The following is a 17,921-nucleotide window of genomic DNA, read 5'->3' as shown; positions in this document are numbered from 1 at the left end:
AATAAAAGATTCCCCCATGGAACGTTATATTTGCAGTTTGTTTCCATCAGTCAGAAAGATTAATGTATCAACACTTACTTCGGAGGGGGCTCTGGGGATTGATAATGGGAGATACGAAGCCTTTCACCTCAGGGTCACTGGTTCAGCTCTGCCCCACGTCGGTCGCCACCACCAGTCCTTGCCATCTGCTCCTCCCCAGCCATCCGCCCAGTGCCAAATGGGCTGGTCCCAGTTCTGGGCGCTGAGGACAGATGTCCGGGTCCCGGCGGGCTCCCTGGGCTGCATTAGTCAGAAATGGGATGGACCGGCTCGGCGCAGGCCCAGCCTTTGGCTCGTACTGAGCACCGCCGGGGAACTTGACCTTCTGCCGCGCTTGTACGACCCGTGAATGGCGAACCTGTTATTCCTGCCCTGTGCAGAATAACTCATTCAAAAAGCAGGACATCTCTGAACATAAATCTGCCTGTTATGGAGTTGGCTGCGGTTTTCCTTGGTTGCCTCCAGCCCCTGCTGAATTTCATTAGGAACGCCTCTATTATACAGCACAAGGAGGGAGCAAGTGCTGCCTCTCGACTTTGAAAGAGCCCTTTAAAGTGAAGATCAATTTTGCATCTCACTAAATAAGTAATGACAGACCAAACTGCAAGTACTTAGTTCAGCTTGATTTTAATAGCATTGTGGCTCCATCGAGAAATCCCAGTAACTGATACGGTTTGATGTCCTGTGGCGGTTTTCTGCAGACGTTTTTCCTTTTCTCCTTTAGTATTGACACTTTATTAATAGCTGTTTGGAAACCTGTCTATCTGCGAATACGCAGCACCAATTTTGCTTCTGTATTTCTTTCTCCTTTCTTCCATCAGGGAACAGTCCCAATGATCGTAGGCTGAGAGGGGAGTTTTCAGTCTGACGTGTAGTTGTACTTGGTGGTGGACGATCACATGAAAGAGCAGCTTCATGCCGTATAAAATAAAAAATGGTAAATCAGCTACTAAAAGAATTTGCAGAGGCTGCTAAAAGGCTGTTGGATGTCACAAAAGCAGCAGCCCTTTGAGGTGATGAGACGGGAGCTTCTTAACTCAACACGTGCAGTCAGCTTGTCCCTGGCAGTGGTCCACTTCGGGCCAGGATCCGGGCTCTGATGCCTTCCCCCTCTGGCAGACGGCTGTGAGTGCGCGAACGTCCTCTCTAATTCCAGATTAGCCACAAAGAGGAGTCGGCATGCTTAAGAAACAGGCGTGCTTGGGAAGGAAAGGCTGTCTGGAGGCTGCAGGGCACAGCACTGTCCTGAGATGCTTTAAAACGTCTGAGCAAGCTCCCAGGTATTGGGTTTTTCTAAAGGAGAATAAAAAAAAAATGTGCCTTTCAAGCTGAGGGCCATGGGCCACTGTAACTCATCTCCCGTGTGAGCCCAGGCTTCCCCAAGCTTGGCTTAATAAAATCCGGCTCTCATTTAATGAGTTCAGAGGATGGTTCAGGCCGTCTCAACGTGGAAAGTTTTGATTTTGCACACCAAGACAGGGAAGGTTTATGAGACCAAAACAGCATCTTCAGAGTATTTATCCTCGCTGACTTAAAAGAGGAAAAGATCCCTCGGCCGTTAGCGGCACCTCTGCTCCTCCTGCGGCATGTCACCATGTGCAGCGTAGCTGTACTTTTATTGCAGACATGGTTTTGTTGCAAGTCGTCACGATACTGCGACCTCCCTCCAGCCGCGACTGCAGGGTTCCTGGGCATTTCAGCTGACCCTGCCTTTTGCCCAAATTAGCAGAAATCAAACTGTGGGTTCAGACAGGGCACTGCTTTAGCCCACACAGGGGTGCTTTCTCTGTTTTTTTTTTATTATTTCTTTATCTCTAATGGCCACTGGGTTGTTGGCTTTAAAATGACACTTTATACGAAGAGGGCGTCCTGAAATGCAGAGTGGCTGCTCTGAGTCCATGCTAGCTGACAATTAAAAGTGCAACGTCTCCTTGGCTGCCCAGGGCTGTCGCTTCAAGCCTGTATAGGAAAAGAGGTATTTATTTCCCTTTAAATAAATATAAGCCAGCATTTGCCTTGAAGTCAGAAAGGGCTCAGGAGAACTGGGCAGTGGCAGCAATGCTCTCGGCTCCCGCTGTCCCCTGCCCAACCTGCTAGATTTAGCAGCCTAATCAAGCTTCTTCTCCCTCTTTAATCAGGTGGAGCAAGTGGCATGTTGACTTGCCGGCTGGGGCCGGATCCCATCCTGCTCGCAGCATTTCCAGCCCCGGGAAATGAGAGGTGACAAGGGGAGCTGTATGCGGGGCAGCAGCGTGTCTGCCGGGCCACCGCCGCGGCGCTTCCGCTTAATCTCTCTGCTCCCGTCCACACGTGCTGTCCTGATATCCGACAGCCGGTCCCACGCGGGCACGGTGCCAGCAGTGACTTTACAGGCTTTGTGGCAGAGATTATTTAAAGGAGATTAACCCTTCTAAACCCCTTAGATTTTAATTATTTCTGTATGTATTTATAAAACCTGCAGTCTGCTAGTTCCAGGGCACAACTGCCCCAGTCCCCATCCTTAACCTGGATTCGTGAATATACAACGCTGCCATGTCACAGGACAGGGGCTGGAAAGGACAGGGGTCATTTAACTTATTTATTGCTGTTCTGAAACAATTCACATCTGGGCTGCAAATGAAACGTTATGGTTTCAAATTGTAAAAGGAGCTAATAATTCAAATTACTTTAAAATACCAGCGCTAACACTGCATTAATCGAATTGTTTGAGTCGATGCGGCATCTCTCGCTAATTGTTTTGGTTAAGGCAGCTCGGTCATTGACACGTACTGTTGCCTCCCCACTGCTCGCGTTGCGAGCACGGAGCACCCTGCGTCTCTCTGGAGGGTCGCTGTATCGGCAGCCAGGAGAAGGAAGGCCTGTTTCTTTCAGTCAGTCTCCTAGCAAGTTTTTTGTATGCATATTAATGCTGTGAAACGATGAAGTCCAGAAAAAACTCTCGTAGCTAGCAGGTACTGTTAAAAAGAAAAGGGGAAAAAAAAAAAGTGTCCACCTCCATCCTTTCATGCGTTCTCTCCTATTTGTCGCGTGTGCTGGGCTAATTAGGTTTTTAGAATTAAGGAGTGATGGAGGGAATTTTTCCACTCTGCCCGCAAGCTGTAAAATCCAAATGAAACTGGAAATATTGTATTGCTGTTTCCCAGAGCAACCTGGCTACTCTCAGGTGATGTACACCTGGCAGAGGTGGGAAAAACAGCTGAAGAGTTGGTCAGCTGTTGCCGCTGAGACTGTTGGATCAGAGTTACTCCAGAGGCCACCTCTCGATACGGGTTACAGTCCTGGCATGAGTGCTGTAGCTCTGTTTGTTTCTGTATATTCTGGGATTGCTGCTTAAAGAATGACAGTATTCAAATGTGTATCTGCCTGGTTTGTAAATGCAAGCATCAAAGGTGGCTGTTAGAAGGAAACAAAACCCACAGCGTCATGGACCCCAGTGATCTGAGAAAAAAATAAGTAATTTTGAATACGTGTCTTAAAATCAGATGATTTTTATTTATTCTTGTCTCCCAAGCAAGGAAATAAATGCGGACAGTGCCAAGGAGGCCATAAATAAATTTTGTTCTCGGAGAATCTCTTTAACATGCATACAGTCCTGCTTCTGTAATAGTGAACATTTGACCAGTAGCAATTAATTTCTTATCACGGTCTTTCTATGAGGTAAGAAAACATTAGTGTCTCCATTAGGAGGTGGGGAACGGGAGCTCTCCGAGAGCAAATGGTGTGCCCGGCGGCTTCTCTCCCCTGCCCTGCGGCTTGCCAAGAGCGGCTGGAGGGAGAGGGCACTGCAGCGATGCCTCTCCTGCAGCGCGGCTGGATGCTCCTCTCCAGGCAGGTCTGCCCTCCTCATCGAATGAGAGACTCAGAAAACGTTCAATATCTGTATATTTCAGAAAAAATATCTTTAAGGTTATGCGTTTTCGGCCACTTACTGTGAAGTGTACGGTATTTCCTATAACGGCAGGTGGTAAAAATAGAGAAGAAAAAAAAAAATTAAGGTCCACAGTATAAATCTCTTCTGTCTAGAAAGGGTGAAGAGAGGGCTTCTTGCAAAATTAACCTTATGGAGAATAACGTGTGATCCCGTGGCACGTTGATGATTAGGCAAACCATCCCAAAGATTAATATATTTTTTCTCACTCAGACAGGTCGGATCTCAAGCTGAAAGTGCCAGACCGATGCGTTCAGCCCCGTGCCCTGGGGACGGGGAGCGGGGAAGCAAAGGGTTAAATTTCGGGGCTGTAGAAGCAGATTGTGTTTTCCTTCTATGATGTGGGCTGACAAGACATCAGTATTCTATTCATCTGTTGGGAATTAGGCTGTTAATCCAATCAATGACTCTTGAGCGAGCTGCAGCCTGCCTCCCCACTGGGGAACAATCGGATCAGACGGGAGATTGTTTAAGAGCACAGCGCGGTCCCGGTGTCAGGTGGAATTTCCAAGCATTCCCTAGTGAATTGGGGATGGGAAAGCTGTCTCAGCCCATTTATCCTGCCCCTTAAATAACCAGGTATCTGCCTCAGCCACGCTAAAGTGATAAAGCCGTACAAGAGCTACTAACTTTTACGCAGGGAGGGGGCAGGGAAGCACCCTGAGAAGGGAGATTTTAGCATCTTGCCTTTAGGAATATTGTCCTGTTTGCAGGGTTTTGTGGGAGGCCGGCTCAGCTGCAGCGCCGTGACGCTTGTTACAGCTCTGGGCACCGTCTCTTTCCAAACACGTTTTTGATCCCCGGGCAGAGGAAGCTCCCCCGCAGCTTTCTATATAGCAGCAACACACTTGTTTGATTACCAGAAAGATGCCTGATGCTGGAAGTAACAAGCGGCAGCAAATACTCTTTGGAGCAAGCTATAAATACGTACGTACAAATACGCAGCTGTGCTCTGAATGCCGGCTGCAAATTGAGGTGAAAATGCTCAATAGGAAAACAGCCCGGAGAGTTTCAGAGCCGCTGTGTGCGATTCAGAAATCGGTTTGTTCTGCAATTAAAGACAGCCGTGTCTGTGGTGGGATATGGAGAGCCTGTATCTGTGCCAGCGGCGCTACACGCTGATGATAGTAGACGTGATAAATCCCATTGAAATTGCACTTGGAAATTTAGGTACACCACCAGTTAGAAACTAGGGCGATGAGGGATTAGCGTAACCCTGGCACGCTGAACTCCTCGGGCCGGTGGTGTTTGGGTGCATTAGCAGATGCAGGCTTCGGGAGGGAGGGAGGGAGGGACCGGCAGGCAGTTCCTGGGCATCGTGTCCTCTCTGAGTTTTCTTAGCGCTGGTTTTCGCAGCAGCTTTGCAAGTGGAGGGCTCCTCCGAATTAGTGCACCTAAATGAACCGGGAGTATGAGCTGAGGCAGCCGATATGAATAGGGAGGTCCCCAGGCAGAATGATCCCCAGCTCAGAGGCTTGGCTTTAAAGGGCTTCAACATCCCTCTTCCCTCGATCGTAATTTTGAATCAAACAAAAGCTAATGCAATTTCCTTTGCCTTTCAGTAGCAGATTGTGCTGTAAGGGTCCATGCCATTAGAAATGTAATAATTGCTTCTCTATGCAGATTTAATTTATCTGTAGGCACTTAGAAGATAGGCCAAATGATAGCCTGGCGATAGGCTCTGGAGAACGGCCCACGAGGTGATGATAAAGATCTGTCTAGCACCTTCCATCCTTACGGATATCTGCCCGGCACAGTGCAGGCGAAGGTCCGAATGGGAGGAAGGGGGCAGAGGAGAGAGCTCTTGGAGACAGAGAGCTCAGTAAGAGAAGGGTCCCGGCCAAGCCTACCCACATGCAAGGGAAGTGGAAGATTTAATTGGGGAACCAAACTTAGGGGATATCCAAGTCCTGTTCTTGTTAGCTTGGGCTATTTGCAATCCCCAAATAAGCTGCCTGTGACAGCGCATGGATTTTGGTTTTGCTTCTACCGGAGGTTGCTCTGTATCCTTTGTCCCGCGGCGTTGGTCCTTGGCAAGTGCCTGAGCTGACTTTGAGCTGGTACCAAGGATGCGCATCACGGCGTCTCACAACAGCCCACGCTTAACAATAACGCAAGCGCTTCATAAACACCAGCCAACCAGTTATCCTCGTATGGGACACCCAGTCTGAAAAAGGAGGTGAAGCTGAGCTGTCACAAGTGTATTTTGCTTTCGCGAAATCAGAAGCTGAAAAATGAGGAGAAAAGATAAAAGTCCACTTCATTTTCCTACTGTCGGAGCTATTTGGGACTCTAGATGTTCTGGCACAAAGCCGTCTTGTTTCTCAGATTGCACTGTTGCTGGCATTTCTTAAAGGGTCAGAAGGCAACTAAAAGCAAAAGTCCTGGTGCGTGTGGGCACACACTGGTCTAAGGTTCTGTTTTTAAAAGAGCAGTATCAGTTTGCAAACTGAACCCCTCCTTTTCTATGCCAGCATTTGCACACACAGCGATTTGCACTTGTCTGTCTGCTTCGATCGGGCAAGCATTCATTTTACATGTATTAGTGTGCGTGTCCAAACCCAGGCTGCTGTGTGTAAAATGAAAATAAAGACCGTGTTGAGGCCATCTACTGAATTGTCTGGTGGAGTTCAGACTGGTCGTATTAGCCCGCATTGCCTGGTTTTACGTATTGGTGGGTATTAGCATGTAAATCCTGGTGTGCTTTTAGCTGTAGTCTCACCCTCAGTCATCTTGGGGATAAAATTTCAGAGAGAGAAAAAGAAGATGATGAGGTTAAAGTAAATTGTTGGGAAGTTGAAGTCTAAAGTGGAAATAAATGAGAAATAAAACCCTTTTTAAAAGTGGAGGGAAGTATTTTCTTGCTATTTTTCATCTCCCTGGCTTGAGTGAGTGTGTGTCGGGAGGCTGCAGAGATTTATATTCACAGCTCCTAAGCACCAGTGCTTGTTCAGAGGCTGTATTCTAGCCCTTTTTATTCACTCGCCTTCTAAAGATGTAGTGTAAATGTTTATCTTCCCTCCGGCCCATCCATGCTGCCCAGGACCCAGCGCTGTTAAACACTCTTATCACCTCATCGCTCTTATCTCCTGCGATCCCTGCCAACATTTGGAGTCTGTCAATGGGAACGAGTGTGCACCTTAGAAGGTGCGCAAATGAACAGAAAGAAGAGGTGATGCGGCGGTGGTAGGGGGGGAAGAATACCTTAAAATAAAGAGTGCATGTGCTATCCCTCAAAAGGGAGAGGCTAGTGTGTATGTTTTCTGCTGTGCTTTCCGCGCTGGCGGTGTCTGCGCTTGGCGATGCGCTGGAAGGCACAGAGACGAGGTCTCAGTGTGGGCCAGCACTCAAGGAGGTCTGGGATCCTGTGCAGACCCTCACAGACGGTGTGGGGGGCTGTCCGGCCCCAGCTTCATCACCCATAGGGGGTCCACGTGAACCAAAGATCACCAAGGTAACCAGCAGGGTTTTGTTTTGCCTCTTTCTGTACTTGGGCTAAATAAAACACCTGAGATGAAGAGACGGGGTCTCCCTTAGGGCCGCCCTCCCACTCGCAGAGGTTTCTGCACGCAGCTTTGAGAGTGAAGGTCAATGCGTGTCTAACACTGCTTTAAAAACTGTCCCGTGAAACCAGCAGAGTCAAACACCGGCACATCAAGGTCTGCTTGCCATGGCAGGGCAGCAGGAATCGTGTTTTATAGCATGTGCGGCATCTCAGCAGCGCTCAGCCGAGCCGATTCCATGTCTCTGCCCCTCAGTCCCAAAACCTTGTGTTAGGTTAAGCAGGGTACAGAAATTCCCAAGGAAGGAACGTGGGATGGCAACACCGATATAATCCTATCACTTATAAGACAAAATTGATGTGCAGTAGCCATAGTACCACTTAACGGATAAGACAGTTGGTCCATCTGCACTCGGTCCATCTTCTCTCATTTCTCTTGCTTCAATTTCTCAGGAGCAGAACACAATCCTGTTATCCAATAAGTTACCCACTAGTAGTTGGATTTTCATTGAGTGACATCTGTCGCAGGCCATGGACGTAGGAGGTACTGGTGATTTTGCAGCATCTTTGTTTTGATGGTTTTGGTGGTCGTGGACATTTGGTTTTGTTTTTGAAGTCTTTGGAAACGCTCTCGTCTCCCTCGAAGGCCGTGCAGCTCGGCTGTCATCCTGCCACGGCCAGATGTGCCAGGAGGCTGTAAAAGGCACCGGGGACGGCACGCAGCGTTAGATGGCAAGAAGAAAGCTTGGAATCGACCTGGTTTTGGTCAGTAACTTGCATATGTGGGACTGAGTGCATTTGAGTGTGTAATGAATGGTCGTTCCTTTCTTTCTGGTTGTCTTCTGTCTGCCTCTATGGGTTCTGCCATTTCCACAAGCTCCTTCTTTTTAGCCCAGGCTATTGCTAAAAGGGCTCTGGGACAGGTACCTGCCGGTGCCTTGCAAGCGGAAAGCAAAGCTGTACAGAAACACTAAGCGTTACTGCTTTGAGCCTGGCCTTTTCTCCCTTTTGTGTTGGAGTTCACGGAATCGGAGCGCCGAGTGCCTCCTTTTTAACCTGTGGCATTGACATTATTCCAGCTGATGCGCGAATGTTGAAAGGGCATTTCTGAGAAGCATCCTGGCATAGAGCAGAGCTCGGTGTTGGCCCCAGAGCTGCGCTCTTTTCTCTTGCTCTCCCTGACACCAGCTCCCCTACTCAGCACCTTCGCTTTGTGCTCCTCTCGCGCTACAGAAGATCTTATTGCAGGAAAAAAAAAAAAAAAAGTCTAATTTCTTTTCACATGCCTTAGCACAGAAATGATAACACAGTGTGATTACCTAACTTTCCATAAGCACAGTTTCGGAATAACTGGTTACGGTATTCAGGTTTTTACGTTACAGATTTATCAAATGATTGGTTTCAGTGTGTGTTGACAGACTCTGGGTCTTGTTGCACTTGCAGCTCTGTGTGATTTACATTTCTGTAATCTGAAAGCTAAACTGGAGGGAGAAGAAGTAAACAATCGTGACAGACACCCCCCTCCAACTCAGTACTTTGTGTAAAATAAACCAACAAAAATCCTGATGGCTTTCAATGGAGAAAAATTAGCTGCCCCGCTTAGAAGCCAGGTGAGTGGAACAGCCTGTCTGTTTGCTGCCGGCATCTGCGTTCCTCCCGGCTGCAGAGATTTGAGCGGGATGCCCTGCTCCTGGCTGGTGCCGGCGATCCCAGGCTGGGAGGTGACATTTACGGGTGCCCTGGGCAGGGTGCAGCGAGGTGAGGGCAGAGGCTGTGTCAGGCTGTCCCTGCCCGCTCACCGTTTGGGGTCATTCGTCCCAACAGAGGCACATCCTGGGAGAAGGTCACTCTGCACCTTCCCTAGGATGCTCCAGAAACCACTGCTTTCTGTCACACGTCAGGAAATATCCGTTGCACGAGCTACAATTCATCTTAAGACCACTTCTGTGCGTCTTATTTCGTTGTAAAAGAAACATTTCCCGCGCCTGGGAGGCAATATTTGTCTCCCATAATTTCCGCGGTGGGAGCTGTAATCCTTGCTTTCACGGCCCGTCTTTGATTAGTTCCCAGGTGTGACCGTGTCGCGCTGAAGGCTCAGCGCTGCCGTACCTGGAGGCAGGCGCCGTGCGTGGAGCAGCTGGGCGCGTCGGGCTCCCATTAGCCACGGTGCTCGGAAAAGCCCAGTCAAAGAGGGATTGAGATCAGCAGCCTCTGGAGGGCATTTCAAGGCCCTTAGTGAGTGACCACACTAGAGCTTTTTCCATTTACCTGGATTAAAATTTGTCACAGAGAAAATACAAGCAAATAGCATAGCATCTGAGAAGTATAACAAATAGCATTTGGCCAGCCATCAGGCTCAAAGGGGAAAAAAAAAAACAAATCCGCGGTGTAAATAAAGTGTAACCAGTGTTTGCATAACATTGGATTAATAGTTCTTTTTAAAAACCATGCTGGGATTAAAGAGATGCATCTCGTATGCTGGGACTTGCACTCTCTTCTCAGCCTAATAAATGCCAGAAAGTACATCTAAGAGAAATAAAAAGCCTCGTTAGCCAAAAGCCTGCTGCTGAAGGTTTCCTTTTTCTTCCTTTGGAAGAGGAGCAAATGGCTGTGGTATTCCCGGAGCAGCCCTACGTATTTTCTAAGGAGTTTTGCAGCAAAGCGTTCCCATGGAAAGGGATTTCTGCTGCACGTCTCCAATCCCGTTCACCCGCGGGTTTTGCCGGCCTCAAAAGTTTTGAAGGCGGCAATGCAGAGGGGAGCTGGCTTCCCACCCCCCAGCACACACACGACCCGCCTATTTGAAAGCCTGCCTTTCCACTAACTCACTCGTAGCCCTCCTGCCTCTTCTTCCCCAGCCCTGCTCCGTATTTTGCTGAAGTCAGTACTGGCCCTGTCACTCCTCCGAGAAGGCATGTGCTTAAGGACCTCTCGGGGGCTCTGGCTCAGATCCGTTACCTTATTAGTGTGGAATAATCAATGGATGCCGTCTTTGATTCCTTCAGTTCTTTGGTTTGTGGGATCTTCTAGTGACAGCCGTTCGCGTTGCGCTGCTAGCAGTTTGGGCAGAAGCAGGCTTCTGAAGTGAGGCGCCTCCAAACGATGGCGTGAGGGCCACGCATGGAGCAGGGGGAAGGAACAATCTCACCCCCTGCATTTTCCCCAGCAAAGACGTGAAATGGATGTTTAGGCGGCAGATGCCTTTTAAATCGGGCATTTCTCTTTTGTCCCTGTTGCTCCCGTGCTTGTTGTGTTGGAACGGTGTCCCAGAGCAAAGCGTTGCACCTCCCGCCCTGAGACCCAAGTCATTCCTAGGTCCTCAGCTGAACACGGCTAATGTCAAAAGAATATTAGGCTGGGAAACCAGAAGGCCCAAAACAGCTACGGGTGGGATTTCTACCTGTTTTCCTGTTCTTCTTTTCCCTTTCGCCTGCTCCAGAATCCCCAGCAGACTGTAGAATTTGCACCTTAATCCCAAAGATAATGGTAATTAAAAACTTAAGTCTCCATAAACAGATGCAAATAAATTAAGGAGGCAAAGAACTGAATTAGAGGCTAATCCCGGTGGGGTAGTGAAAGCAAAGGGGCCAATAATTCTTTCCTTCTGTTATTTCACCTGTTCTGTGGCAGGACGGGGCTGCGGCACGGGGCTGTGCCTGGGTTTGCGGTGCTGGACGTGCCACGGGAGCACGAGCTGCTCACAGGCAAAGCCCTGCCCACGCTTGCTGAGGCCAGGAACGGGACACGCTTCCCAAACCACTGCGGCCGATGCAGCGGCGTATGTGTTAGTTGAAGAGGGAACTGCGTGCCCATGTCTTCAAATCGCGTGCTTTGCTCTGCCGTTGCACTGCAGGTGCTTCGCAAGGTTGAGCTCAGCAACCGGCTCTCATTCCCGAGCGTTGCGCCTAGCCCTTTCCTCACCCTCATCCTGCGGGGATTTCATAGAATCATAGAATGATAGGGTTGGAAGGGACCTCTGGAGATCATCTAGTCCAACCCCCCTGCCAGAGCAGGGTCACCCAGAGCAGGTGGCACAGGAACGCATCCAGGCGGGTTTGGAATGTCTCCAGAGACAGAGACTCCACCACATCTCTGGGCAGCCTGTGCCAGGGCTCTGCCACCCTCAAATGAAAGAAGTTCCTCCTCGTGTTTAGGTGGAACTTCCTATGCTCCAGTTTGTGCCCATTACCTCTTGTCCTGTTGCCAGGCACCACTGAGAAGAGCCTGGCCCCATCCTGCTGACACCCACCCTTTCAAGTATTGATAAACATGGATAAGGTCCCCCCTCAGCCGTCTTTTTTCCAGACTGAAGAGACCCAAATCCCTCAGCCTTTCTTCATAAGAGAGGTGTTCTGGTCCCCTCAGCATCTTGGTAGCCCTTTGCTGTCCCCTCTCCAGCAGTTCCCTGTCCCTCTTGAACCAGGGAGCCCAGAACTGGACACAGTACTCCAGGTGCAGCCTCACCAGGGCAGAGCAGAGCAGAGGGGGAGGATGACCTCCCTCCACCTGCTGGCCACACTCTTCTTGATGCAGCCCAGGATGCCCTTGGCCTTCTTGGCCACAAGGGCACATTGCTGGCTCATGGTCATCCTGTTGTCCCCCAGGACTCACAGGTCTCTTTCCACCGAGACCTTGATTTACTTGGGCTTTGTGGGTCTACCTATGTCCAGACCTGAATTCTGAAGGGCAAGGACCTAAGATTCGTTCAGCTAGAGGAAAAGTGGGGTTTTCCCCTGTGTGCTCCCTTGTGCTGAAGAGTGCAGCACATCACAGCGTCCCACCGCTTTACCCTTCTCTGTAGTAGCCGGCCAAGGCTGGGCTTGCACGGAAGCATCTTGCACTAAAGCATCGGGATTAGCGAGGGTCCCAAAGTAAGGCCGTAGGACTGAAATCCTTCATTTTTATGGGCTGGAAGTGATAACGCTTATGAACTGAATTATACTCGTGTCATGACGTGATCCACGCACTCTTATGGGTGGATAGGTATTGATTATCCATCAATATGGATTGATGGGGGATGGTGATTCAAAGCCTAACTGCCAGGTAGCTGGGTGTCCTGGGCTGTTTATCTAGTCAATTAAATATTGCCGTGATTCAGCTTTTTTATTTAAAACTGGGATTTACTTGTATCCCCACGACGTTACCAGTACCTCTAAAATCAAGTCTCTCTCTCTCTGTTTCAGGACGGGGAAGGCCAGACTGCACTCCATTACGGTAAGCTGCCTTTTAGCTTGGTTGTTCCCTCTTAACAGGATGGGTTTGCAGCTGGAGTAAATGGTCTACGTACAGAAAGCAAATTTCAGTAGAAATACGAGCGGGGAAACTGGATTTGATTAACCAGCGGCTACCTCCGCCAGCAAATCCCAGCGTGGTATGAGTAGGAGTCCTGGGAGAAGCAGCGAGGAAGACTGCTGTGCTCCCTTCCTTCTCCTCTGCAAATTTCCCCTTAAAGCCTCCCTTTCCCCCCCAGTTAGCGATGTACTTTCTCCAGCGTTTGTTTTGCGCGCCTGTCATGTCTCCAAGATGTGGTTCCGCCACCTCCAAGACTTGGTTCTGTCACCTCCAGCCCCAGGAGTGGCTCTGGTTGGGGGATGCCAAGGCAGAGAGGAGGGTCTGTCCTGGCTTTAAGAGGTTTCGCAGGGGAGGGGAAGGGGACAAGCAAGCTGGACTTCACCTCCACGTGTCCTGGTGACAAACCTGTCTGATGGTAACTGAGAGAGAGCAGCAGCTCCTCTACTTACCAAAACCAGCAGAGCGAAGTTACGGTTTGTGTCCCTCCTACAATTACATGCTAATTAGATATGAGATTTTGTATCAATCCTTTTAATTGAAAGGTTGTTCCGTCTCCAAATGAGAGAAGTAGAGACTAAAGTGACACACGCAGAGCTGATGCGTGGGGAATAGGAAAAAAGTATCGATTTAGTCTAGATCATAATTTTTTTCCAAAATTAAGACGTACCAGTTCTTATTTTATGCCTGCCACTGTGTAATTAAGAGCATACTTGTTATGCTGAAGTGTTTGTGTCTTTTTCTCTCGTTCTGATCTCTCCACAAGGACGTTAGCGGGAAGGCAAAATTGCTTTGCAGACGATCAGTCCAAGGCACAGCATTTGGACCTGGATCTAAACTACCAGATTCCAGGGCCCCTGAACTGAGACTGTAATTACGATCGCGTATGATTTCTCCCCATGCCCTCTTTCCCGTGGGATGCTTTATTTTTCAAGTTCTTACCCTTCTGACCGAAGTAGCGAATCTGCTGCCGTCCGCAGAACGACAGCACTCAATGCCAGGTTGCCTTTTTTTCTGCCCAGCTCATTCCGCATTTCGGGCTTTCTCTCTCCCGGGGAGATGCTTTTCCCCCACTCCCCATTCTGTCACCGACATCTACCTACCCCGGGGGTGCGTGGCGGGTTATAGTAGGTTGTGCAAAAGCAGAGCGTAAGTTATCCGAGAGCACCTGCTTCAAGCAAGTTCAATACGTGAGAGGAGAGGGTGGCTGCATCGCCTCAATGTAAATTCTTTGCAAGTGGATCCCTGTGGCTGGCGCAGGTTGTTTGACACAAGCAAACAAACATAACTGATTTAATTAACGTTATTTCACATGTGGTTTCTCTGATCCACCCTGACAGCTCAGATGGTTCCATCGTGACGCTTTTGCAGGCTTTTTCCATGAATTTTTTTGAGTCTTAAGATTTTTTCGCTTCCCCTCCCTGTCCGTTATCTTTGGGGAGGCCTCTCTGCGTCACTGGCACACGGGTCCGGTGTCCCCGCGGGTGCCCCGCTGTCCCTGGCCGACCATCGCTGCACCCAGGCTGTCCTCATTCCCTTACTTAGCTGATCTGGTCATATAATCACCCCCATCTTGAAAACAGCTTGTTAAATGAGAGAACGGGTTTGATTCGAGTGGCTATTGGCCTGAAACTGGAACTCACTGAAAATCTCCTCGGTAAGCACTTCATCACCGAGCCGTTAATTGCAGCGGGGAGGCATGAGAGCTTGTATGAAAACTGTCTCTGGCGGTGCTGAGCAGAGCAGTGCGTTTATAAGGCCTCCCCTTTTGTTAGAGGCTGTTCAGGGAAGGGTTAAATCCCACGAGCAAGGCCAGCAAGGCAGCCACTGCTTTTAGGGTGTCTCCATCCCTTTTTATGAGCCGGCGTGGGCCTGACAGCTGTCCTTGTGGTGACAGCTCTCCTGATTACAGCCGGTGTCAAACTGCATCCTGCTGCGGGTTATAAATCCTGCCTCCTTCCGATTGGCGCCGACCCCGGCTTTAATCGGAGGTTAAGTGGAGGCCAGCTGGCAGCATGGTCCGAAGGCACCGGCTCATCGGTGGGACCCAAGGTGGGACCGGCTCTCCTCCGGGTTGGAGGCGGCGGTCGGGGCTGGGTTGATGGGTATGAGCACAGTCTCCCCGCTCAACAGCCCGTTAGTCTTCAGCTCCTCTCCATCCATCCATCCACCCACCCGCCGGGAATACTAAAATCATTGCCGCTGCCTCTCCCAGAGGAAATCAAGGCTTCTCCGAGCACTTGTGGCCACGTGGCCGTGGAGTGGGCAGGCTCTGTATCCTCATGGGCGCTCCGGCTTCCCTGCAAAGCACCATCTGTTCGGCTCTTTCTCTGCTGTGGCAGGGCAGTGGGAGGGGACGCTGGCGGGAAAATAAATAATAAAAAAAAAAAAAAAAGAAAGAAATTCATCATCTGAACCCTGAGGATTAATGGAGTCGGAAGGCGAACTGCGCTGAATGGAAATCCATCTTCACCCGTGCCAGTGTCAGGGCTGCCGCTCCGGCCCTTGACAAATCGAGGCTCCCAGGGTGCGATAAATCCAGCAGCCGTGCTCGTCCCCGGGGGGGGGGGACATCCCAGGGCCCGCTCAGGGACACGGGCTGTGCCTGCCAGCGGCACCAGACGAGGAAGCCACCTTTCCCCAGGCGGGCACCAGCTCCCCATCCCCAGGAGCTGCCACCACAGCATCCTTGGCACCCCTGGAAGTCAGCTTTCTGCAAGGGTGCTGTGCCGTCGCCCCGGGATGTGCCCCCGGCCCTTCAGCTCAGCCTCACCCACACCCCCACCTGCTTCCTCACCAACCCCATACCCCTTTTTTCATTCCCTTTTTTTTTATCTTTTTCAGTATAAGCTCCGGTCACACATCAAATTTAGTTTAATGAAACATTGCTGCTTGTCCCTTTGGGTCAGTAGAAAACTGCAGAGTTAATGCAAAAAGACGCTCTAATTACTATGTTTAACGGCAAAAAAAAAAAAGAGTTGGTTGTGTTGTAAAAGCGCCTGAAATATAATTAAAACCAATTGCTGCCAGCGTGATAGGAAGCTGCCGGCTTCGCGGTACCGTAAGGCAGGTGAGGGCTGAGGCAGTTTTCAGCTTCGCTGGGATCTGCTCTGCGTGGGCTTAAGGGAGAATCCAGGCACCGGGACTTCTGCTGCCATCGGCCAAGCCCAGCTCTTCAGTATTGAGAGTTTTCCTGCTTTTCCTGGTTCTTACTTAAAAAAGCTTAGGCAAGGTCGGAGAGGGAGCTGCAAGCTGCCAGGCTGTCCTCGGGACAGGGAAGAACTCGGGTCAAAACTTGATTCTATCTCGGCAGAGGAAATCAGGGTTCAAAAAATAGTTGCTAGTGGACGTACGGGTTAGAAATACCCATACCGGCTGTCCGTGGGCACTGGCCTGTGCCCTTGGAGCTGGTGCTCAGGAAAAGTCCAGCCGGCAGCTAAGAACCATCCAAATTTTCTGCAAGGAGAAACGATGGATGAAAGCAGGGAGCGAGGCAGTGCTGACACTGTCCGGCCTGGGACGTGCCACCTGCGGAGCCCTGGGAGGTTCAGGGGGCAGGTGAGGGGCAAGGGTTTATAAATGTGTTATAAATTATAAATCCATTATAAATTCTGGGTACAAAAGCAGGCAGGGAAGGCTTTCCCAGGTGGCACTTTGGGGCTCTCTGTGGTGCTGCAGTAGCGCTTCCCAGGGTCTTCTCCCATCCTGGAGGTGAAGGAGCATTAGCCGAACTGCGCCCGGGCACCCTGTGCGTCCTCCCGCCTGATGCCCTGCAAACCGGCCGGGCTCTGGGGCCGTGGCTGCACCAGTAACACCCTCTCAGGGCTTCTGGCTTTTCATCGCTCTCGCTCTGTCTTTTCTCTTTCCTTTGCACTGTGAAATCCGAAGGCAAGCAATACATTGAGTACTGAACACTGCCCTGAAAAATGATGTGCTCCGCCGGGCCAGGTGCTGAGATGGCGTTTCTTGCCTCTGGCACAAGCATGGGAAGTCACCAGCGACAGCACCGTTCCAGAAACGCCCATCACCCCCGCCTCGGGTCAGGATCCCCAGACTAACCCTTTCCCTTTCTTCCTCCAGCTGCCGCCTGCGAGTTTTTGGATATCGTGGAACTGTTGCTGAAGTCGGGAGCTGACCCCGCGCTCCGGGACCAGGAGGGCTGCCTGCCGGAGGAGGTGACAGACTGTAAAGCCATCACTTCGGCTCTGCGGCAGCACACCGCCAGTGAGACCTAACCCCGCGGCGACCAGCGGCACGGGAGGACAGAGATGCTCCGCAATAACGCCCCTTCTCTTCCCCCGTTGCCCTCTGAAATGCCATGGGGGTTATAAGGGGAGCTTTTAGAGCACCGGGGCTGGGTGAGCGCTCCAGCAGGAGGGCTGGCCGGCCCAGCGCATATCCGGGGCAGGATGGGATCAGGGTTTTGCATGCTCTGACATTAATCAGTATTTTGGGGGAGGGGGGGAATGGGGAGGGAGCGAGGGAGGGGAGCGGGGGCCTGGAGAAGGCCCCAGCTATCGTTTTAATGTATTAAACACAAATACTGCGTTGGATGTCTCACCAGGGCAGCCTGTGCTGACCGGGCGGCTCCTCCGTGGGGAGGGGAGGGTGGCTGGGCCAGGTGAAATGCTCGACTTTTCTCTTCGGGGTGAGTTTTAGTTTCTTATTTTTTTTCCTCTGGGTCCAAACGAAATATTATAAATAAAAGCACAGCGTTGGGATGGAGCCTCTGCGCGTTTGTCTTGCAGGGAGCGACTTTATTCCTTGGAAGCAATGAGGGTGGGAGGCAGCTCCGCGCTGGCATAGCCCTTGGAAAGTTCTGCCCCTGGGGAGAGGGGGCTACAAAAGACAGCGGGGTTGTACAGCTGTCTGTCCATCCCTCTGGTTCTCACCTAACGTATGGAAGACAAGTGCTTTATGGCTACAACCAACCTCTCCAAGCCGACAGGACTTTTACCACGTCTCACAACCGCTTTGCTGAATTAAGCAGCGTTAAAACCCCTTCACCGTCAGCAGCTCCAGGTCCTCCTGTCACATGCGGGTCCCCGGGGTGGCTCATTCAGGGCTGGGCTGTAAGAGCCGGGTGTGGAGATAAACTTGCACTCAGCCTGTCACCCTGTGGGCCTGCCTCGGCCGCTTCTCAGCTGGCCAAATACCCAGAAA

At 50.6% G+C, this 17,921-nt stretch overlaps 1 protein-coding gene across 1 annotated transcript in view; it reads left to right on the top strand.

The window, feature by feature from the left end:
• Positions 1-17,483, top strand: part of ACBD6 (acyl-CoA binding domain containing 6) — a 91,004-nt gene extending 73,521 nt beyond the window's left edge. Inside the window, exons 7-8 of the mRNA XM_074598065.1 lie at positions 12,653-12,683; positions 16,839-17,483. Coding sequence (XP_074454166.1) covers positions 12,653-12,683; positions 16,839-16,993 — 186 coding nt within the window. The 3' untranslated portion in view covers positions 16,994-17,483. The remainder of the gene's footprint in view (positions 1-12,652; positions 12,684-16,838) is intronic.
• The last annotated feature ends 438 nt before the right edge of the window (positions 17,484-17,921 follow it).

Source organism: Larus michahellis, chromosome 8, assembly GCF_964199755.1.
Source record: "Larus michahellis chromosome 8, bLarMic1.1, whole genome shotgun sequence".
Classification (NCBI taxonomy): domain Eukaryota; kingdom Metazoa; phylum Chordata; class Aves; order Charadriiformes; family Laridae; genus Larus; species Larus michahellis.
Note: the sequence above shows the minus strand (reverse complement) of the source record. Positions and strands in the feature narration are given on the sequence as shown.